The sequence below is a fragment of the Sparus aurata genome, chromosome 6 (assembly GCF_900880675.1).
Source record: "Sparus aurata chromosome 6, fSpaAur1.1, whole genome shotgun sequence".
Classification (NCBI taxonomy): Eukaryota; Metazoa; Chordata; class Actinopteri; order Spariformes; family Sparidae; genus Sparus; species Sparus aurata.
The window spans coordinates 35,425,251-35,445,888 of record NC_044192.1 but is presented as its reverse complement, the minus strand read 5'-3'; the positions used below and the strand labels follow the sequence as shown (position 1 = coordinate 35,445,888).

The 20,638-nt window shown below is 41.9% G+C and overlaps 1 protein-coding gene across 5 annotated transcripts in view; it reads left to right on the top strand.

The window, feature by feature from the left end:
* The first annotated feature begins 14,403 nt into the window (after positions 1-14,403).
* The window catches only part of LOC115583819 (dihydropyridine-sensitive L-type skeletal muscle calcium channel subunit alpha-1-like), a 277,692-nt gene continuing 271,457 nt past the window's right edge, over positions 14,404-20,638 (top strand). For 2 of the 5 annotated variants that reach the window (XM_030421011.1, XM_030421009.1), the window contains exon 1: positions 19,376-19,749. Coding sequence is in view for 2 of the 5 variants with exons in the window: in XM_030421008.1 (XP_030276868.1) it covers positions 14,608-14,795; positions 15,073-15,178; positions 18,547-18,686 (434 nt within the window). In the remaining 3 variants the exon portion in view is untranslated. Of the gene's footprint in view, positions 14,796-15,072; positions 15,179-18,546; positions 18,687-19,375; positions 19,750-20,638 lie in introns of those variants that run through there. The other 3 variants (XM_030421008.1, XM_030421006.1, XM_030421010.1) reach the window with 3 other exon arrangements.

Genomic DNA, 20,638 nt, shown 5'->3' with positions numbered 1-20,638 from the left:
TGGTGAGTCCGAAGGGCATCACCAGATATTTGAAGTGTCCTAGTGGTGTATTAAAACCGTCTTCCACTTGTCATGCTCTCATATGCGCACCAGATGATAAGCGTTACGCAGATTGAGCTTGGAGAAGATGGAGGCCTGGTGCAGGGGAACAAAAGCAGAGTCAATGAGGGGTAACGGGTATTTGTTTTTGACGGTGATATCGTTAAGCCCCCTGTAATCTATACAGGGTCAGAGAGATCCATCCTTTTTTCCCACGAAGAAGAAGCCCGCTCCGACCGGTGAGGAGGACGGCCGGATGAGCCCAGCGGTGAGCGAGTCTTTAATGTACAGCTCCATGGCTTCTCGTTCGGGGCGGGAGAGGTTGTACAGGCGGCTGGAGGGGAGTGTGGCACCAGGAAGCAGGTCGATCGCACAGTCGTAGGGTCAGTGGGGAGGTAGAGAGTGTGCTCGGTCCTTACTGAATGCGTCACCTAGGTCGTGATAGGGAGGAGGGACCAAGGAGAGGTCGGCAGGTGTCGGGCGGACAGGTGTCTGTAGGTTACAGGAGGAGGCCGCCGAATGAAGACAGGCGGCATGACAGTGGACACTCCAGCCCACCACCCTGGAGAGTGACCAATCTATTTGGGGGTTGTGTAATCTCAGCCAAGGGAGGCCTAAAACTACGGGGGACTGGGGTGAAGGAATGATTAACAGGTGAATTTTCTCACTATGATTCCCCGACAGGAGGAGGGATAACGGGACAGTGCTGTGAGTGACGCGGGCGAGGAGTCTGCCATCTAAGGCAAAAACCTCCTTAGTTGTGGAGAGGGGGAGTGTGGGGATGTGAGCCTGTTTCACCGTGGCGAAATCAATGAAATTATCGTCCGAACCTGAGTCGACGAGAACTTGAAGAGGTAGAGACCGGAGGGGCCAGGAGAAAACGCCCTGGAGCTGTATGCGGGTGGGGGAAGTAGTAGTGGTGGTCGTGCGGCCCGGTCTTTTGGTCGGGCCGGGCAAGTGGGGAAAAGGGAGATCACATGGCCAGTCTCTCCACAGTACAGGCACAGTCCGTCCCTCATATGGCGCAGGCGCTCAGCTTGGGAAAGATGCATGCATCCAGGCTGCATGGGCTCCTCAGAAGGTGGGGAAGCGGGCGCAGCGGCTGGGTTGGATGGGGTCCCGGACTGTGGTCGGGGTGGAAGAATGGCTGGGGGAGACTTTAGGGCCCTTTCTCTACGTCTCTCTCTCAATCTGTTATCTAACCTGATGGCCAGCGAAATAAGTTACTATAGTGAGGAGATGTCATCACGGGCGGCCAGCTCGTCTTGGATGTTCTCCGCTAGGCCCTGTAAAAACACCCCCTGGAGCGCAGCCACATCCCACCTGGTCTCTGCAGCCAAAATTCTAAAATTTATGGCAAAATCAGCCACGGAGTTAGCCCCCTGTTTGAGGGAAAACAGACGTTTGGAGACCTCCCGCCCCTGCACTGGCTGATTAAAAATCTTAATTAACTCGCCAGAAAATAAGGCAAATGAGGAACAAAAGGGGGACTGAGATTTAGAGGCGGCTACCGCCCAATGGGACGCCCTACCTTCCAGTAGGCTCATAACGAACGCTATCTTAGCTCCGTCAGTGGCATGGGTGCTGGGCTGCTGATCGAAAACGATGTTGCACTGGTGCAAAAATTGCCCACATTGCCCTAACTGACCAGAATAGCAAGCAGGGATGGGGATGAACGGCTCACAGGACGTTGGAGGAGGGTCCGCCGGGGCAGGTGGTGGAGCAGGATGGGGAGGAGTGGCTCCGGAGGCGCCGGCGGAGAGCTGGGCGTGGAGTTGGTCCATGCGGTTCCCCAGCTGTGTAACGCCGGTGGTCAACCTGCGGAGAGCCTCCATTACCTCGCGGAGGGTCTGATCGTGGTTGCCCAGCATGATCCCCTGAGCTGAGACGGCGTTCCGCAACTGGTTGATCTCCACTGGGTCCATCCTTGGCCAGATTATTCTGTTAGGTGTGAGTAGGCGAGGACCCAGAAGCAGAGACCGGAGACAGAGCTGGCGAGGAAAAAGAGTTTATTTGGCAATGTAGCGCAGGCGATGGGTCGATGCGAGGTCCAGGGGTAATCGGGGCCCGCAGACGGGCCGCCCGGAGTTCGGCCGAGCCGGCGGGCAGGTGGATAGGTAGACAGGCAGGTAGGCAGGCGGGCCGGCCGGCGGCGGAGCAGAGCGACGCTGGGGTTCTCTGCGGGAGAAGCCGGACAAGACGAGTGTTAGTAGGGAAGGCAAAAATCACAAAACGAGTAACGGCAAGCTTAAGAACGTGTTCCTAAACGGCACTAGCGATCACCATATGATACTGGATAATCTGGCATCAAAGTCGAGGGGAGACCGGGGTTATGTAGTCGGCAGGTGATGAGAGGATGAAGAGCGGGTGCGCCACTCTGCCGTCACCACACCTCCAGCTACACACACCGAGGGAGAGCAGCTGAGGGGGAAAAGGGAGGGGACAAGGAGGCAGACAGGGGAAACATGGGAAAGAGCAACACACAGTCCGGCTGTCACAGCAACACTGTGACAACGACAGTGATGCGGTCATCGCAAGCAAGCACTGAAGTGCTCAAATGACGTTAAAGCACACCCTCAAGGGTAATATTGCGATTATACAACTAATACCAACACAAATAAAATGTATAATCAAAATATATCCATGTTGATAGACAATTTGCTCTCAAATTTTAAAGGTTTTTGCGAGTGTGCGTCGCGTTTCCATGGACACACATGGGGTCTGACTAATAACTGAAACAAAATCAGTCACGTCAGTAGACTCATATGTGTGATGGAATGTAGTTTACCACTCCAGCGAATAATCCAACCCTTAGTAACGACCTAGCAACAGAAAGGATTTTCTAGTCCCAGATGAGTGAAGCTGACGTTAATGTTTTATCGCGGTCTCAGAATTTCCCAAACTAAATCAATACTGCACAGACAAACAGAAAATGCTTATTTTTATCGCCCAAGTTATAACAAAGATGTTCATTTTTTTTTTCTTTTATATTTTTTATAAAACGTTTTCACCGTGGTCACAATAGTGTCTCTCAAACTGAAGGGAAAATAAATAATAGCCGGGGCGTTTGTTTCAATCACTGAACAGACCAGCCGTTTATTTGGGACCAGGGGGCAATTTGGGAAAGGCGTTTAAATCCTTCCTCTCAAAAATCCGTGATGAAAATGTTACAAACTTCGCCAGCTTCTCTGTGAATTCTCTGGCATCCTGCTGGGTAATAGTTGTCTTCTGCAAGTGAAGTTGTTGCGGCGGAGGAAACGATTCAGCCAACCAGCACTCGCTGCAAACTCCTCATCTCTGCTGTCACTCACGGTGGCGTACATTAGTTTCTCCATCGCCCTGATCATTTTGCGGGACACTCTCTCGTGGCGTGCCCGTTTGCTGATAACTCATCCCCACATGTTTATCTCAGGCTCCTCGCTAGCCTTCTTCTTCCCTCCACCAGGCAGCTTGGACCTGTTGCTGTCCTCCTCGGACAGCTCCGTTTTATTTTATCACCAATCTCTCACTTTCATGGGGTCGACAGAGAAACGTCTAGCGGCTGCTTCTCCCGACTCTTCCTCTGCATATTTTACGGTAGAAAGTTTGAATTTCAAGCTGTACTTTATTTTTTTTGCTCCAGCTCTGACAGTTACTATGTTGCCATGGATATGGATACACTATTGCCACAGACTTGGCGGAGTAATATTTTGAGTAATGAGTCAGGCATGCTGTCATGCTGATTTGAGCACGGTCAAAATGTCTTGTTGACCAATCAGATTGCTTGGTCAGAACTACTTGTTGTATAATTCCAATTTGCAATGTTTATTTTACCTCTTCTAAAGCACTTTGTGTTAAAGTAGTTTTTATAATTATTTTTTTTTCTATTTTTTCAGATTGCTTCTTTGGCCTGCATTGGGGGAAAGGACACAAAGTGGCTTACCTGGAACATTCTTTCACACATCTATTCTAAACATTTGACCTTCAAAATTTGTTGGAAGGGAACAACAGGCAAGCTTTCATTGAAGCAGATGGAAGCAACAACAACAATGATCCGCTGTAAGTATGAAAGTCACCTAAATTACCTCAATTTATAATAGAATAGCCTGTTCATTTAAAGGTACAATGTGTGATTTTCTTAGCGATTGTAAGGTCTGACTTTTTTGTGGACAACAGTTTTGTGATGCAAATGTAGCCTATTACTCTTTTGAACTTATTTACTTATTTATTTTTGGTATAGCCTACCTCAGACTGGTGTAATAGGTTTTTTATTTTATTTATTTAGCCTAGACAGTGTAGACTGGTCCTAAGACAAATGTTTATTTTGTATAAGTGTTTTTTATTTATTTTTTGTATTGTGGACTGGTCTAAAGAGAAGTGTTGTACTTGGTTAAGTTAATATAACTTAAGTAATGTTCATGTTCTTCATATTGCAATGCAACAATCATTAAATCAATCCAGACATTTTCTTTCTGGAAGTTTTCCAAAAGGTTTTTCAGTAGGCCCATGTTTTTAAAAACCGAGGTTTGAACCAAACCGTGAGTCAAAAACTGAAGTTCGAACCGAATCGTGGGTTTAGTGAACCATGACACCCCAGTGTGATTCATAATCTGATTAGTCGACTAATCGTTCCAATACTCGGTGACTAATCGACTATCAAAATAGTCGTTAGTTGCAGTCCTGTTTTCTACCATGATGTCTGCTTATGTACAGTCTGTTGGTGCACAGCACGAGGGACCTGTAGTCCTCAAGTTGGCCATTTTGGCACCCAAAAATCTCTGAGGTTGCCACACTGTATATAAAAAAAAACCCAATAGCACCTTACAGTCTCAAAGCATTACAGCCCCACACACCTAACACCTTCAGGTCCAACTATGGATTATTGTCTTATGATCAGCTTTCATACAATATAATTTACTGAGTATAGTAATCAGTAATTCACTGCCATAAAATGTTACCCTTTACACCAAACATGCAGGGAAGGATTAAGGGTATAAAATGTTTTCAGCACAAACCATGCAAACTGGAAAACAGGTGTTTTTTAAACAATTGAGTTTAGAAAAGTGACAAGATTTTTCTTTTCCAGGTCCAAGGCTCCGAACAAGAGGCTGAGGATGACCTGTGATGATGATGATGACCGGTGATGTCTCTCTCCCCTCACTGCTACCCCTCTCATTTATTCTCTGCTACCTTTCTCTTTGCAACCCCTCTCTACAACCTACACACATATGGCCAGCAAAGGCCTGGTTATCAAGGAATGCAATGCACGCCTCACCCATCTATATGCATACTTAATGCTAGTACAAATGGGCCTTAAGAGACTGTTCCTCCTGGATAAGCTTGCCCTGTTTTCAGGTTAAAGGGTGTCTGCCTTGTTCTCATGTTTATAATCAAAATGTATTCCCTTGTACAACATTTGGATGGGAAAATTGTTCAAGTTCAAAACAAAATGCCATGTGCCTTTCTTGTGTGCTCTATTCAAGGACTGTTCACTTTCTGGTTGCAGAAAATTCAGTGAACTTTATTTAATTATTAAAGTCCAGATTACAATTGTTGGGTTCAGATTGCCTTAAAGTTGTATGTTTACATGTTTTAAATTCTTTGTCAGCAATTGTTATTCATTCTGTTTACACATTTTTGTGCACAATGCCTAGGGATGTTTGGGCTGGGCAGTATGTCAGTAGAATGCTGAAGCGGGAAGTGTGGGGACCATAAAACAGTCAGTGGCAAAAGCAAAATAATTTCTTGATCCTTTATTTTTCTAGAATGACACACGTTTGTCACATGAAAACATGATTTTACATGTAAAGAAAGCAACAGTTTGTAGCAAAACGGTGAAATAAAAAAAAAAGAGATTGACATAGGCATACTAAAAAAGGAAGGTTTCCTGCACACTGTCTGGCTTGCATTAAAAATTTTAACGTTTGGTCCGAAATGTTATAATAAAGTTTACCTTTTTAATGCCAGCCATACAGTGTGCATGAAACCTTCCTGTTTTCGTATGAAAATGCATAACTAGAAAGTAACATATGAGCCGACAATATGCACTCATAACACTTACCGTTGCTAAGGAGACTGTCATTTTGTAAGTTCAGTCAGACAACTCACGTTTGAAATGTTTATTAGAAGCAGAACATTGTTAGATTTGTTTTGGCGTCTAGACTCAGACCTCACCGCTCCCCGCGGATATGTTTACATGAGATATTGGGGAGTGATGATGAAAGGTATTTCCCCCTAGACAGAGCCTGCAGGTGGATGCTGGGGTGGTGGTGGGCTGAAAGAGCGGGCGGTGATGCTTGTGCAGAGCAACAGCAGCATTGACGAGCCAGAGGGAGAGAAGCGAAATTCATGCGTTTAAATAACCCGCTCAATAGAGAGGGTGCGTTTGTGGGATGGTCTGTGGAGAGAAGCATATCACGTGTGTATATGGCAGTGAAGCTCGAGTTGACTGCCTGAACTAGCTCGCAGGCGTCGCTTCATTTCAGTCAGACAACTCACGTTTGAAATGTTTATTAGAAGCAGAACATTGTTAGATTTGTTTTGGCGTCTAGGCTCTGACCTCACCGCTCCCCGCGGATATGTTTACATGAGATATTGGGGAGTGATGATGAAAGGTATTTCCCCCAAAACTCCACGGATTAGGAGCCCGACGCTTCTGACGTGAGGATCTACTATGTGTGGGCCTGGCACCGCTGCCGTGTGGCCATTCCCCACGAGCACCTCGGCTACGAGGGGAATATACTATCTGGTGAAGCTACTATGTGTGGGCCTGGCACCGCCGCCGTGTGGCCATTCCCCACGAGCACCTCGGCTACGAGGGGAATATACTATCTGGTGAAGCTACTATGTGTGGGCCTGGCACCGCCGCCGTGTGGCCATTCCCCATGAGCACCTCGGCTACAAGGGGAATATACTATCTGGTGAAGCTACTATGTGTGGGCCTGGCACCGCCGCCGTGTGGCCATTCCCCATGAGCACCTCGGTCATGAAGGGAATATACTATCTAGTGAGCAGCAATCCTCCTGTAAGCGCATTGCAAGACATGCTAAGCTGAATGAATACTAACCCAGCAAACCACCTGATATGCGATAATAGAATTAAACAGCGAGGTAGCTACCAAATTTTTATTGATGCATTTAGAGGGTACTGGAGCTCATGAGCTTTTGTGCAGACAAGATCTCCTTCTTGTGGAGCCTGATGTAGCGTTGGAAGGCTGAGGATGACCAGCGGCCCAGGGATTTTAGCGTTGATGTAGGCAGAAGGAGAGCTGCAGTTGTAGCTGCGCCGATTCTCAGGGAGTGAGGAGAATAGTGTTCTGGGGAAAGACCACAGCTCAGGAAGAGGTCACGCAGCTTTGAGGAGAACCAAGATCTTGTCATGGGTTTGCAACCATCAGTGATGAACAGCGGTGCCGACCGAGGGGTCGGAGAGCGATGTTGCAGGAATTTCATCATGGAGGAGAAGGGACAAAAAGAAGTGTTAGTCGTAGCAATGATAATTTGGACGCCTTGGCGAGATCTGTCAGACTTTGAGTGTTTCAGAAATATAGAGTACATGTGATCTTCGAAGGTTAAATCAGACAGAGTGAGATCGTGCTGAGGATTAAAGGAGAGAGATCTGGTCGTATATTCACCACACCTGAGAAACCCAAAGAAAGCCATTAGCAGAACCACTTCCAATAGAACATCAATGTAAGGTGAAAAACACCCTTGTCTTAATCTAGACACCAACTTATGCACCAGTGAAATGGTGAGAGGCAGTCTTTTATCATTGCCTGGAGGACGTGCCTTTTTGAGGCCGTTGAGGAGCAGCTGGATGGAAGGATTCCCGAGAAGGCTCTGGGATGCTGGATCATGGCATCTTAAGTGGAACTGGATCCCGGCTAGCATGGCTTTTATACTTTGCATTTGAAGATTGCGGGACTCGAATGAAAATACAATAAATGCACAAACTACTGAGATGTCTACTGGTATAGGACTAAGGATGAGGTTGGCACAGAAGGAAGAGAAGAAATACCAAGCTGAATCATATGCTTTAATAGTACTTTTTGCTAAACCAAGTCTCATGTATTTGGAGGCAGAGGAAAGGAGATCCTGCAGAGGCTTGGACGTACTTAATCTAGAGTCATCTGACTGAATGGCAGGGCAAGGCGTGCTGGAGGGCTTGGCCTGGGGACACATAGTTTTGAACTCCTGAAATTTAAAGCGGGAGAGAGCATCAGCTACACAATTTTCATGACCAGGAATGAAGGTAGCTCGCAGAATGAAGTTGTTTAGAACGCATGTCCAAGTTAAGCGTCACATGAGACTGTTAATTATTGGTATTTTAGAGCGCCCCTTGTTGATTATTTGTACTGTAGCAGCGTTGTCACAAAACACCATGATTTGTTTCCTGGTCCATCTACTGCTCCATAGCGAACAAGCGACGACGATAGGGTAAAGCTCATGAAGAGCAGTGGATTTGGATTCGTTACGAAGGGACTGCATTTCAGGTGGCCAGACGTCTGCGAACCATTCGTTGTTGTAAAACCCCCCAAAACCAACTGAAGGGGCCGCATCTGTGAAAAACTGGAGGGAATCTGAAGACTCCACGAAGTCATTGTAAAAGAAGGAAATGCCGTTCCATTCATCACATAACAAGCCCCAGAACCGCAGATCTGAGCGACAGCCTTCGTCTAAAACTACGATGTCATTTAGATTTTGAACGGAATTAGCCAATTCTAGCAAGCGTGATACAAAAGAACGACCTTGTGGAATGATACGCATAGCAAAGTTAAGATGCCCTAATAGAGATAAAAGATCTCTTTTAGAGAGAAAAGCAGCGTTAGACCAGGATTTGATAGCTTCTCTGATGCGAGTCAACTTGTCTTGTGGCAGAGATGCTTGCATTAGCATGCTATCAAGCGTGATGCCGAGAAATTCTAAGCGCATGCTAGGGCCTATTGTTTTCTCTTCAGAAAGAGGTACACCTAACTCATGGAAAAGGCTTTTGACTATGGAGATGCTGCGAGCTGGCGGGGATGAGGGAAAGTCAACTACCAAAAATCGTCCAGAAGATGCAAGACGAAAGGGAGTTTGCAGATGTTGTAGAGGATCCAGCATAATGCTTCTGACAGGGTGTCAAAAATGCGAGGGCTACTGCGGCAACCAAATGTCAATTTAACCGAGAAGTACAACTTGGAACGCCATTTTACACCGAAAAGATGCCATTGCGAGGGATGTAGTGGCATGACTTTGAAGGCATCTACGATGTCTGCTTTCCCCAGCCATGCACCAACCCCTGCTGACTTAATCATCTGCACAGCATTATCTACAGAGGCGTAGAACAAGGAAAAGGGCTCTTGAGGGATTAAGCCATTTATACTCGGAATGAAAGAATTATGAGGAGCTGAGAGATCAATGATGAGACGTTTTTTGTTTGAATATTTCCTGGTAGCGACACCTATTGGGCTTACTCTGAAAGAGCGGGCGGTGATGCTTGTGCAGAGCAACAGCAGCATTGACGAACCAGAGGGAGAGAAGCGAAATTCATGCGTTTAAATAACCCGCTCAATAGAGAGGGTGCGTTTGTGGGATGGTCTGTGGAGAGAAGCATATCACGTGTGTATATGGCAGTGAAGCTCGAGTTGACTGCCTGAACTACCTCGCAGGCGTCGCTTCATATGTGCCAATGTAGGGTGCCATGGTCCCTTGTTAAGCTTGTTGATCAGGTTTTTAATGTAAATATGTGCAATGTTAATAAAGAGCACTTTGTTGAAAGCAAAGCATTGTGATTGTTTTATCATAGACAAAACTTGATTAGCCATTAAAACACATTGGTGTGATAATATTTCACACAGTTTTATTGGCAAATTAAGTTCTTTTTAATCTTACAAGAGCTTTTGTTCAAATGTGGACCTCATCTGTCCTGGATCTGGACCACATCTGTCCCAGATCCATGCCAGATATGGGTTGTAAATGGTTGGTCTTTTGCGGATCCGGTTCAGATCTGGTCCGGATCTGTTCCAGAACTCTAAAGTGGATCCGTGCCGGATCTGGGCCAGGGAGCAAAAATTATCTGGAGCGGATCCGTTTTGAGGATTAGTACCGGATGTTGGACTACATCCGGCGCAGATCCGGCCCAGATCCATTTGCTGTCTGGGAAGAGAATAATAAGATCTTTACATTTCACCCTATTCACTGGGCGAAAAGAGCAAGAATCCCAAATATCCGTTTTTTGATTCTGTCTAGAATGTGGACTTTTCTGATGCATATCCTGAGTTTTGTTGATATGCACCATATCTGGTCAAATATGAACCCAGTATGCAACATGAAGACAAAATATTGTATTGGGATTCTAGCAACATTTTAAAATTTGTCACGTATGTGTTCTATATATGACATTAGGTCATATCTGTTCACAATATTTTTCTAGAATACTGAATAAGTCTATGGCTTTTCTGGAGGTGTCATATATTGATTGCATATATCCCTCAAAGCCATATCTTGACTCTGGAACCGCTAGAAAATATAGACAATTTCCAATGCATATTTGAGGTTTTGTTGACATGAACCATATCTAATCAAATATGGATGAAATACACATCTTCTTGTCATATACAAAGAATGAATATGACGCAATGCAGAATATAGAAGATTAATGACACCCTACTTGCCAATATCTGTAGCATATATCATCACCTTTTCTCATATAAAACATATTTATTACAGATTTTGCCATTAGGCCTGTTTTAGGTGAGATATATCCCAGAATATCTCATTTGATATGTCACTGAATTTTCTGTACAATACAGAACATTTTTGATCTATATCCTGAGTTTATTGATATCCCATATTTGGTCAAATATGACCCCAATATACATCATTGGGACATATCTTATATTAGGTTACCAGCAACATCTTATTTTTGTAGTATGTGTGTTCCAAGTATCACCTCATATCATATCTGGACATATCTGACTGAACGCAACATTTTTTTCTGGAATATGGATCAAATCTATGTGTTACATATACAGTTTATATTAAGTTGATATATCACTTAAAGCCATATATTAACTCTGGAACCGCTATAGAATAGAGACCATTTCCAATGCATATTTAAGGTTTTGTTGACATGAACTATATCTAATCAAATATGGATAAAGTATACATCTCCTTGTCATATACAAAGTGTGATTATGACGCAATTCAGAATAGAGGAATATAATGACACCCTATTTTGAGTAGAATAATTGCAATATCTGTAGCATATATCATCACCTTTTGTCATAAAAAACATATTTATTACAGATTTTACCATCAGGCCTGTTTTAGGTGAGATATTTAACTGATGTTGATAAGTCATGACAATGGACAGAATCTGGTGATTTATACTGGGCAAAAAGGGCCAGAATCCCAGAATATCTCATTGGACATGTCACTGAATTTTCTGTGGAATACAGAACATTTCTAAAGCATATCCTGAGTTAATTGATATCCAGTATTTGGTAAAATATTAACCCAATATATATTATGGGGACATGTATACATATAGACATATAAATTAGGATATCAGCAACATCTTATTTTTGTCATGTTGTCGATGTTGTACGAGTCAGTGACCTCCCTATAAATTTCTGGCATGCTAGAAAATTTCTCGTCGTGACAGACAGCAGTCACGATTCTGTACATAGTTCAAGTACAAGTTCTCACCCCCAATTTTTTATTTCTCCAGTCTCCACACTGTTCAACCACGGCTAGTAAAAGCAGCTCCAAGTGACAATCAGAGGTTGTACCCAGTGGTCCCAAGAAAAAGAAAAAAAATTGGGTGGAGTGAGTGTCAGGGACCAATAGGAACAAATGTCAATTTAAGGTTTAGAATTGAGCAATTATTTATGGATATTCTCAGTCATCCAGGTCATGGTAAATCTCAAGTAGGCCTAAGCATAAAAAAAAGGCAACTGGACTAACTCCATGTGAGTGTTGAGGTCACATGGGGTTAAGTACAGTTGCCTTACTTTATGAAATTATAGCAGCACAAATCTCAGCGGCGTCACAGAGTAATTGTGGTGGAGAGCAATCGTAACCATGAGAAAGAAGTTATCTTGAAATTGATTATTATTGCCATAACTGCTATATGTTTAATTTCTACAAGTAACTGTTCAAGTTGAATGACTGAAATCCTCGTCATCCTATTCAAAGGCTGCAACAGGCGACTCATCGAACCGGTATGAAGTTAGTGTCAGGTTGGATATTCGGCGGACATTCACTCTGGTCCAGCCGTGACTTTACTGAGGTTTCGCCCAGTGTCAGCAGCAGGAGGACGGTCAGCTCACGTCCCAGAGCCTCGCTGAATGACTGGAGACTGACTTAGGGAACCTTCATTAAATTACTTAGAATAAATATATTAATACAAAATAATTGCATTGTTTTTTCGATATCTTCCATGTTATGTGACCCAGTGACTCCAATCCAGCAGCACATTGTATTAGTAAAGTGGACGAATGAGACACAGCTATCGTTATTGTATTTTATTGCTTCCTCTATTTTAAATGAATATTAAAATGCAGAAATTATATTTTTTTCTCAATAACTTTCATGTCATGTGACCCACTGACTTCTGAAACAGATTCTGTTTCCATAAAAAAATCTATAATGATGTAGAAAATAATGGTAAGAAAGTTATCTAATGCTCAAGAAGTTAACATATTTTCAAGCAGCAATGTCAGCTTCTACACTATTTTGTCTCATGTCTTAGTTTCTGATTCTGATAATGAATTAAAAAATAAAAAAAAATAAAAAGACTCACCAGTAGTCACCATTTAAAGGGTTATTTTTCAAAATTTTCTTCTGGGGGGGCATGCCCCCGGACCCCCCTAATGTTGCTGGTTATCGACTCAGAGCACCGCTGCTACAAAATTTTTTTTTCACTATTCTTTTCTTGGTTGAAGCCGACAACGAGACAAAATAAATGTAAAGAGAGACATAGTGGAGCCATATCTTTTCCTGCTTTTTTGTCCTTTTCCGATCACACCTATGAAAGAACATGGCAGTCTTCAGTTCCAGTTATTTCTAGAGCTCTCATTTTTCCGGGATGGATGAGTAGAACACATACTACTTTGTCACAAAAAGATTCATTTTTATTTTTATTATTACTACCCTTTTGTAAAGTGAGTTTTCTCTGGCCCAGGGGCTCTGGGGGGAATTGAACCCAACTGAACAGCTACCTCCCATAGGGGAATCCCTTGGTTTACCTTGTTCTTTATAAAACTACAGCCGACTTGCAAGTACAATGACACTTGTTTGGTTATTATTTGAAGCTTCGACTACACAACATTCATTAGACACTTTACTTTCTTTCACTTGGTTCACTGTCGCTGTTGCTGCGTGTGTGTGTCTGTCATGTTATCAGGGTTGTTCAACTCCAGCCCAACTTGAAAATGGCTTTGTACTGTAAGGACGCACAGGACAACTGATTCCGAATTTTTATTTTTATTCATTTAATTTTTTGAGCAGTTGGTTGGTTGGTCATCAGGTTGAAAACCTTTAAAGAGCAAAGGGGAAATTATACAAAGTATTTTTTTAAAACCAACTTTAAACCAACAAACATTTCCACTGTTATATGTTTAATGCATATTTTTACAGTGCACTCTCCAAAAAATAATCAAAAGTAAAATAAAGAATTTGTAAACTTCTATTAGCAGCATTATTGCTCAATCAACACACATCATCAAATAATTTTCCAATTTAACATAGCTACAAATTACACACATAAAAAACACAAACTGATATGCTACTTGAGCTCATTAATTATACTTTGCTATAAGTGACTATCAGCAGCACAATCCAGTTTAAATATTATACTTCATAACATAATTAATAATAAAATTAAAGTCTTTGTTACCAGAGGCATCTGTACGCAGAACCAAGGGCTGAACCTGCACCTCTGTCTCCCTGCTGAGATACATGCAGTGGCTCAAGGTGCTCCCACTTCATGGCAATGAGCAGCCTGCTCTCTGATATATCTCTCGGCATATTTTTTTCTGTTCATTCACCTATAGGCACTGTGAAAAAAATGCTTAGGCCATGCAGCCAAGTTACAGGCTGATGGTAAGGAAAATTCTGATCTTCTCATACAAAATGTTTACACCTATGTGTGTACTGTTGTACACCATAAGGTCTTAGATGAAAATGGGTTTTGGCTCACGGGAGGTTAATTGTTTTTATTGCAAAACCGTTTTTTCATGCCAGTAGCCCTGACAGTTTGGGACATAAACTACAAACAGACTGTATCTGAACACAGCATGGTTGTAGCATGTTCATTGTCTATATTTATTCTCTTGACTAAACAGCTGTCTGGTAAATCAATCCCTCACAAGTAGAGGGGACAGCTGCCATTCCATAGACAAGAACAGATCAGAGCAGAACAGAGAAAGAGAGGGAGCTCAGTCATCAGCAAGAGACAGTGTTAGAGAGGATTGAAACAAGTTGAGAAGGCTTATGAATTAAGGACTAGAAGATTTTTTTATTTTTTTATTTTTATTGACAGACCATTCGAAATACCATCTCTAATTCAAAGTAGACTTGGTACAAGTACCGTCTCAAAGCCATAATGGCGGACAGCAGCAGTCCCCCATTGTCATCTTTCATCATGGATGAGGAAACTCTGAAGAGAAAACAGAAGGAGAAGCTGAAGAAGCTGATGGCGACAGGAGGCAACCCAAGGCCTGCACGCTCTCTCCTCTTCTTGACTCTGAAAAACCCCTTCCGCAAGGCATGCATCAGTATTGTGGAGTGGAAGTATCCTGCTATAATAATGGGTGACTAGGCAGAGGGACGGCTCAATATAACATATCAGATGGAGACATTATAACATAACAGCCGATGTCATTGTTGCTACTGTAGACCATGTTAACTTTCAGTAAACATTGAATGTTATATTTTATGTGTTTTAATTGTAGCATAGTTTTAGGTATATGTGTGTGTGCAAGTGTATGCCATTTAATGTGTCTATTATGGGAACATCTACCTGTAAAATGTATGGTATGTTTGTCAGCTTCCTATGAATCACTTTCAGACCTTTTGAAGTCATAATCCTGCTGGCCATCTTTGCCAACTGCGTGGCCCTGGCTGTGTACTTGCCGATGCCAGAGGAAGATAGCAACAACACCAACAGCAACTTGGTGCGTCAACATTCTCGTGTTTGTGCATACATTTTTATTACTACTTTATACTTTATTACAGTTTTTTATTAACTTTGGATGTTGACAGTTAATTGCCTAAAGATAGGCTGTAACTTTACTTATACTTGTTATTGTTATATATAGGTATTACTACATTAGAAGTTTGCATTTAAATCAAGCTTCGATATGTTCAACGTGTTATTTTCTTTTTTCAAACATCAGCCATGTTTGATACCACATGAAAAAAAATTGTCAGCATTGTAGAGCATACAATGTTTGACTTTAATTAAAATAAATAGTCATTGATATAACAAGGCTTGTATATGCTTAAACACAACAACATCTAAGTCAATTTTTTCTGACCAAAGTTAATTAACGTTTTGCTCAGCTTTGAGCCAACAACAGAATAACATAATATGTTGTCCTGTTGTTGGCCCAACAAATATTAATACATATTATTTATTAACATTAACATTCTGTTTAATAAGCTGTAACCAATTTTTTGAAATTCTTTAGACAGGGTTCGTACACATTTTTCAAGGTCAAATTCAAGCACTTTTCAAGCACTTTTAAGGGTCATTTACAACATTTTCCAGCACCTTATCGCTGGGATAAAATACATATCTACAGGAATATATATACTCATGATTATTTTTTCACTTTTTATCACAATAATGTACATTGTATTATGCTGTAAACATCTAAAATGATGTTTCATGATAGCAAAAACTTTAAAATTAAAGGAGAACACAAAGTTTTTTATCCAAAAAAATGGAAACCACTTGGCGTTCTTCAGGTACACTTGCACCGGGACAAAGAGAGACCTGAGAGCACCCTGTAATTTTCTTTTTTGACATACACTTTCATAAGCTTTTCGCTTATTTATCAAAGTTTATTAATATCAAACGTGTCATCAGTCCAAATTGCATCAAATTCACCTTCTCCTCAGCCATCCTTCTCTATTGCTACCAGGCTGCATGTGTGATGATACACACACACACACACACTGATTTTATTTCTCCTTGTAATAAGAAAACTATCCAGTCTGATCCCAATGTTGCCAAGACACAGAGATATAATGTCAAGCACTTTCAAGCACTTAAGCTAAAATCCAAGCACTTTTCAGACCTTGAAAACACAACATTGAAATTCAAGCACTTTCAAGGAATTCAAACACCCGTACGAACCCTGTTTAGAGTAAGTGCTTTGCTAAACTTGTTGTGCTAGCATCTTTTGTTAGTACTGATCTGTAGTAGTGCTTGCATATCTGTATGCTTATCCTCTGCCTTTCCTGGTTCATTAGACAACAATGTGTGTGTCAACTCGCTGTTGGTTGGTGTGTGTTAGTGGTCCGTTTCATATATTGAGGATCTAAATGTAACCAATTGAAAAATTTATATTTTTGCCAACACATTACTAACTGTTGGTTGTGTCTTGTCCCTTTCTAGTTTCTAGCATAAATCCCAATACCATACTAATGTGTGGGTTTGCTAATGAATCATTTGGGTTTGTTTTATTTAATTAGCTTTGAATTTCTTATTAAGATTTTAACAACAACTTTGCCATCTTCGTGGTGTAACAGGCTGATTGTAGCTGTCTGGTCAGGGAGTCATTTCCTGTCATGACTGTAATTTTCCTATTTAATCTTTATTTTCATTTTTATTTCTCTCATTTTTGAAATGTGATCCTGGTTGGGGAGTTGTGATAATAACGTGAATAAATGTTTTTAAAATACACTGCTCAAAAAAAAAATATGGGAACACCTTAATCATGCATACAATCTTGATGAACAAATTATTGAAGTTGAAAATCTTAACTGGTGTACAATTGTATAATTGCTGAGAACAGCAGTCAGTCGAAACCAAAATCATAATCCATCGAGGGCTGGATTAAAAATCCCCCCAAAAAGTGAATAACTGAAATCACAGGCTTACAAACTCAAAACTCCTAATGTGTGAATTGTATTGCAGCAAATCATTATGTGACTCAGTAGTGTGTATGACCCCCGCATGCCTGTATGTTCTCCTGAATGTTCCTGATGAGTGGGCGGATGGTGTCCTGGGGGATCTTTTCCCACACCTGGATCGGGCTTCAGTCAGCTCCCGAACTGTCTGTGGCCGTACTTGGTGACATCAGATTCATTGATAAATAACATCCCATAGGTGCACAATTGGATTTAGGTCAGAACGAGATGGCAGGTCAATGCTCTTATCTGTGAAAAGAATGGGGTGCCAATGGTGGACCTGACAATGCTGGTGTTCTCTTGTGCTTGCCAATCAAGCTGCACTGTACTGGGCTGTGAGCACAGGCCCTAATACCACCCTCATGGAATCTGTTTCTGACAGTTTGGTCAGACACATTCATGCCTGCTGGAGGTCATTTTCTGTCAGTGCCCCTCCTGTTCCTCCTTGCACAAAGGAGCAGATATCAGTCCTGCTGCTGGGTTGATTCCCTTCTATGGCCCTGTTCAACACCCCAAAAGTAACGGCCGGTCTCCTGGTATCTCCTCCATGCTCTTGAGACTGTGCTGGGAGGCACAGCAAATATTCCTGTGGCCAAACATGTGGATTTGCCATCCCGGAGAAGCTGGACTACCTGTGCAACCTGATTTGGCTGCAGGTACCGCCTAATGCTGCCAGTAGTGACACGGCCAGTAGCAGAAATAAAACCTGAGAAGAATTAGTCAGGATTGATCAGGAGAGAGAAATTGTCAACGTACCTGTTGTAGCTTCATTTGCAACAGAGCAGCTGACACTGATCACAATCGCTTGTGTCTCCTGAATGGACAGATTAATATCCCTGAAGTTTAATGGAATTGGCTTCATACTGTGACAATTGAGTGTTCACTTACTTTTTTCGAGCAGTGCAATCTTATTACTTAGTTTACATCAAGGGTCAAGGTCAGAAGGACAATATTAGGCTTACATATCAGTTTAACACAACTGAAGGGTCCATGTGGTGTGTTTTTAAAATAGAAATTCTCTGCATGTGTATGCTGAAATAGGAGAGGCCACAAAACATTCCAGTGGTGTGTGAGATTGTAAGTGACATGAATAGACATAAGTAGATCAGTGTGAAGTTGTAAGAAACATAAGCAAAGGAGATCAATTGAATACTCAACCAACAGTATAAATGTGTAAAAAGAAAAATACCTATTTTTTACCAAATTTTTTGATGGTTATTTTTTTTTAATGCACAAAATTTGCTTCACATTTGTGTCAGTTACAGTGATGGAAATAATTCAAGGTCCTAATCACTCTACACCTGAAAAGTTCTATTTTTCATAGATGTATCAGAATGTTGAATTAAAACACTACTCAAAGTTTGGATAATTTATGAGTAATGCAGGTTGTTTTGTTATTTTACAGGAAAGCTTGGAGTACATCTTCCTCATCATCTTTTCTGTTGAGTGTTTCCTGAAGATTGTTGCCTACGGATTTCTTTTCCATGCTGATGCATACTTAAGAAACTGCTGGAACATTTTGGACTTTGTTTGTGTTTCTGTTGGGTAAGTTGATGAAATTATATTTAGCAAACTTACTTTGCAATTTAATGTTCCAATTGGCCATGACAAAATACTTGCTGTTTTTTTTGTCTCATTGCTTTACAAAATAGGGAATATGTTGTAAGGAGCATGAGGCTTGGTGTGATGCTTGGACCTGGTCCTTCTTGTTTTGATTTTCCTGTTTTTTCTATTTATGCTCCTGTTTTAACTGTCTTATGATGAGGCCCAGGCAAACAAGACATTTATTATGTCAAGACAGACTTGACATAATAAAATGATGAGCAGCAGTAAGACTATTTAACCATCTCCTTCTCCTGTTGTTTATGTCATTATCACAGAATAGCAAATGTTGTTTTCCCCCCCAGAAAATATAATTTTCTTGGGAATGATCTTGATCTTGAGAAAAAAAACTTTGAGATAAAGAGATAATTTAATCAGTTATCCTGAGAAAACAAAATGCTGTTTTTTTTTTCAATACAAGTTTCCACAGACAGTAACTACAACAACGCAGTAGTGTTCAGATCGAAACACCCTTGGCTTTCTCCATTCACACAGAAGCTGTCTCACATCTGCTGCGGCTCTGATACTACCTCTGGAGGGGGATCAGAGCTGGAGCAAAACATTCCCTCCTCTCTACCTCTGTAACTTTCAAATAGACACCAAGGAAGAGTTTCGGTGCATGATTCCCGCATTGAAAGGGCAGTGTGAATAGGGCTATCTTCTGCTTATCTTGGGAGGTGAGAACACATCATGAGCATTACAATGCTGCTCCATGTTTTTTTTGTTACCCTCAGTATAGACCCTTCTGTAATATACACGCAAAGCTTCTATTTTCGACGGATGCTGGAGCACAGGTCATGGTCTCGCCACTCCAGCTGTCCAGCCATGCTTCACTCAAAATGGAGCTGGTGGCTTTTGACAGAGGGAGCATGGAGCTTAACCGCAGCGGAGCAGTTTTGCAGTGGAACCAGTTGAATTCTGGGGTAAGAGCAGAAGAATTTGAGACAATCATGGCACATGACGTCTTTTGACCATCCAACCTGACCGGCTGGACCACCCAAAAGGGGTAAGAGAGTTCGAATAAGAGCCATGCTTATCGAGCTTGTTTTAAGGCTGCTCCTGGCTAATGTTCAGTGGCAGGAAGAGGAAATGGATAAAATGTGATATACTAGGCTGGCTAGACAATATCTTGGATCACGAAGTTGTACTCGACAGGTGGACCATCCCCTGAGTCGAGCGTGCAGGACTACAGTTTGACCAGGCACGCGGGAAGATGTTTTAAGTAGGGGGGGCTGCCAACTGAATGAATGAATGAGTGACGTCATCATATTTTTTTCTACTACTGTACCCTAGTGCATCGCACACTACTAGGCTGCTTACTGGCTCCCAAAAGCTACACGCAAATACAGCTGTTGCTGTTGCTATTACTGTTATCCAAACTAAATTAGAGGAAGCAAAGATTGTTTAACCTATGATTACGCATTATGTTGCCTTCTTTCCACAGCAAATACATTATTTCCTCTTAACCAATGGTTCAGAGAAATGGCATCTAGTTAAGTTAAATATTTTCACGATCATTTTAGTTATAAAACTTTAGTAAACTCACATGATTTTCAAGGTGTGCGTACACACAAGCAGGATTTCACACATATAAAACGTGACTGGAATTAATAAACTAGACGTAAATGCACAGTGAGAGTGTTATGAATAAAATCAGGTCTTACCTTGATTTACATGGCACCAAACGTTTGAAATAGGCACAGTAACGTTACTTGTGAAAAAATCCAATATTCCTTTCTGTTTTACTCCACGTCCACGGTTGTCACTCGCCATTGTTGTTCGACTATTCGTTTGAATATGCTGAAGCGGCTTCCTGGTGAGGGAGTCTCCTCCACAAATATTTTTTTTAAATGTATTTTCCCACACATTCCCACAACTCTATTTACACCCCATAT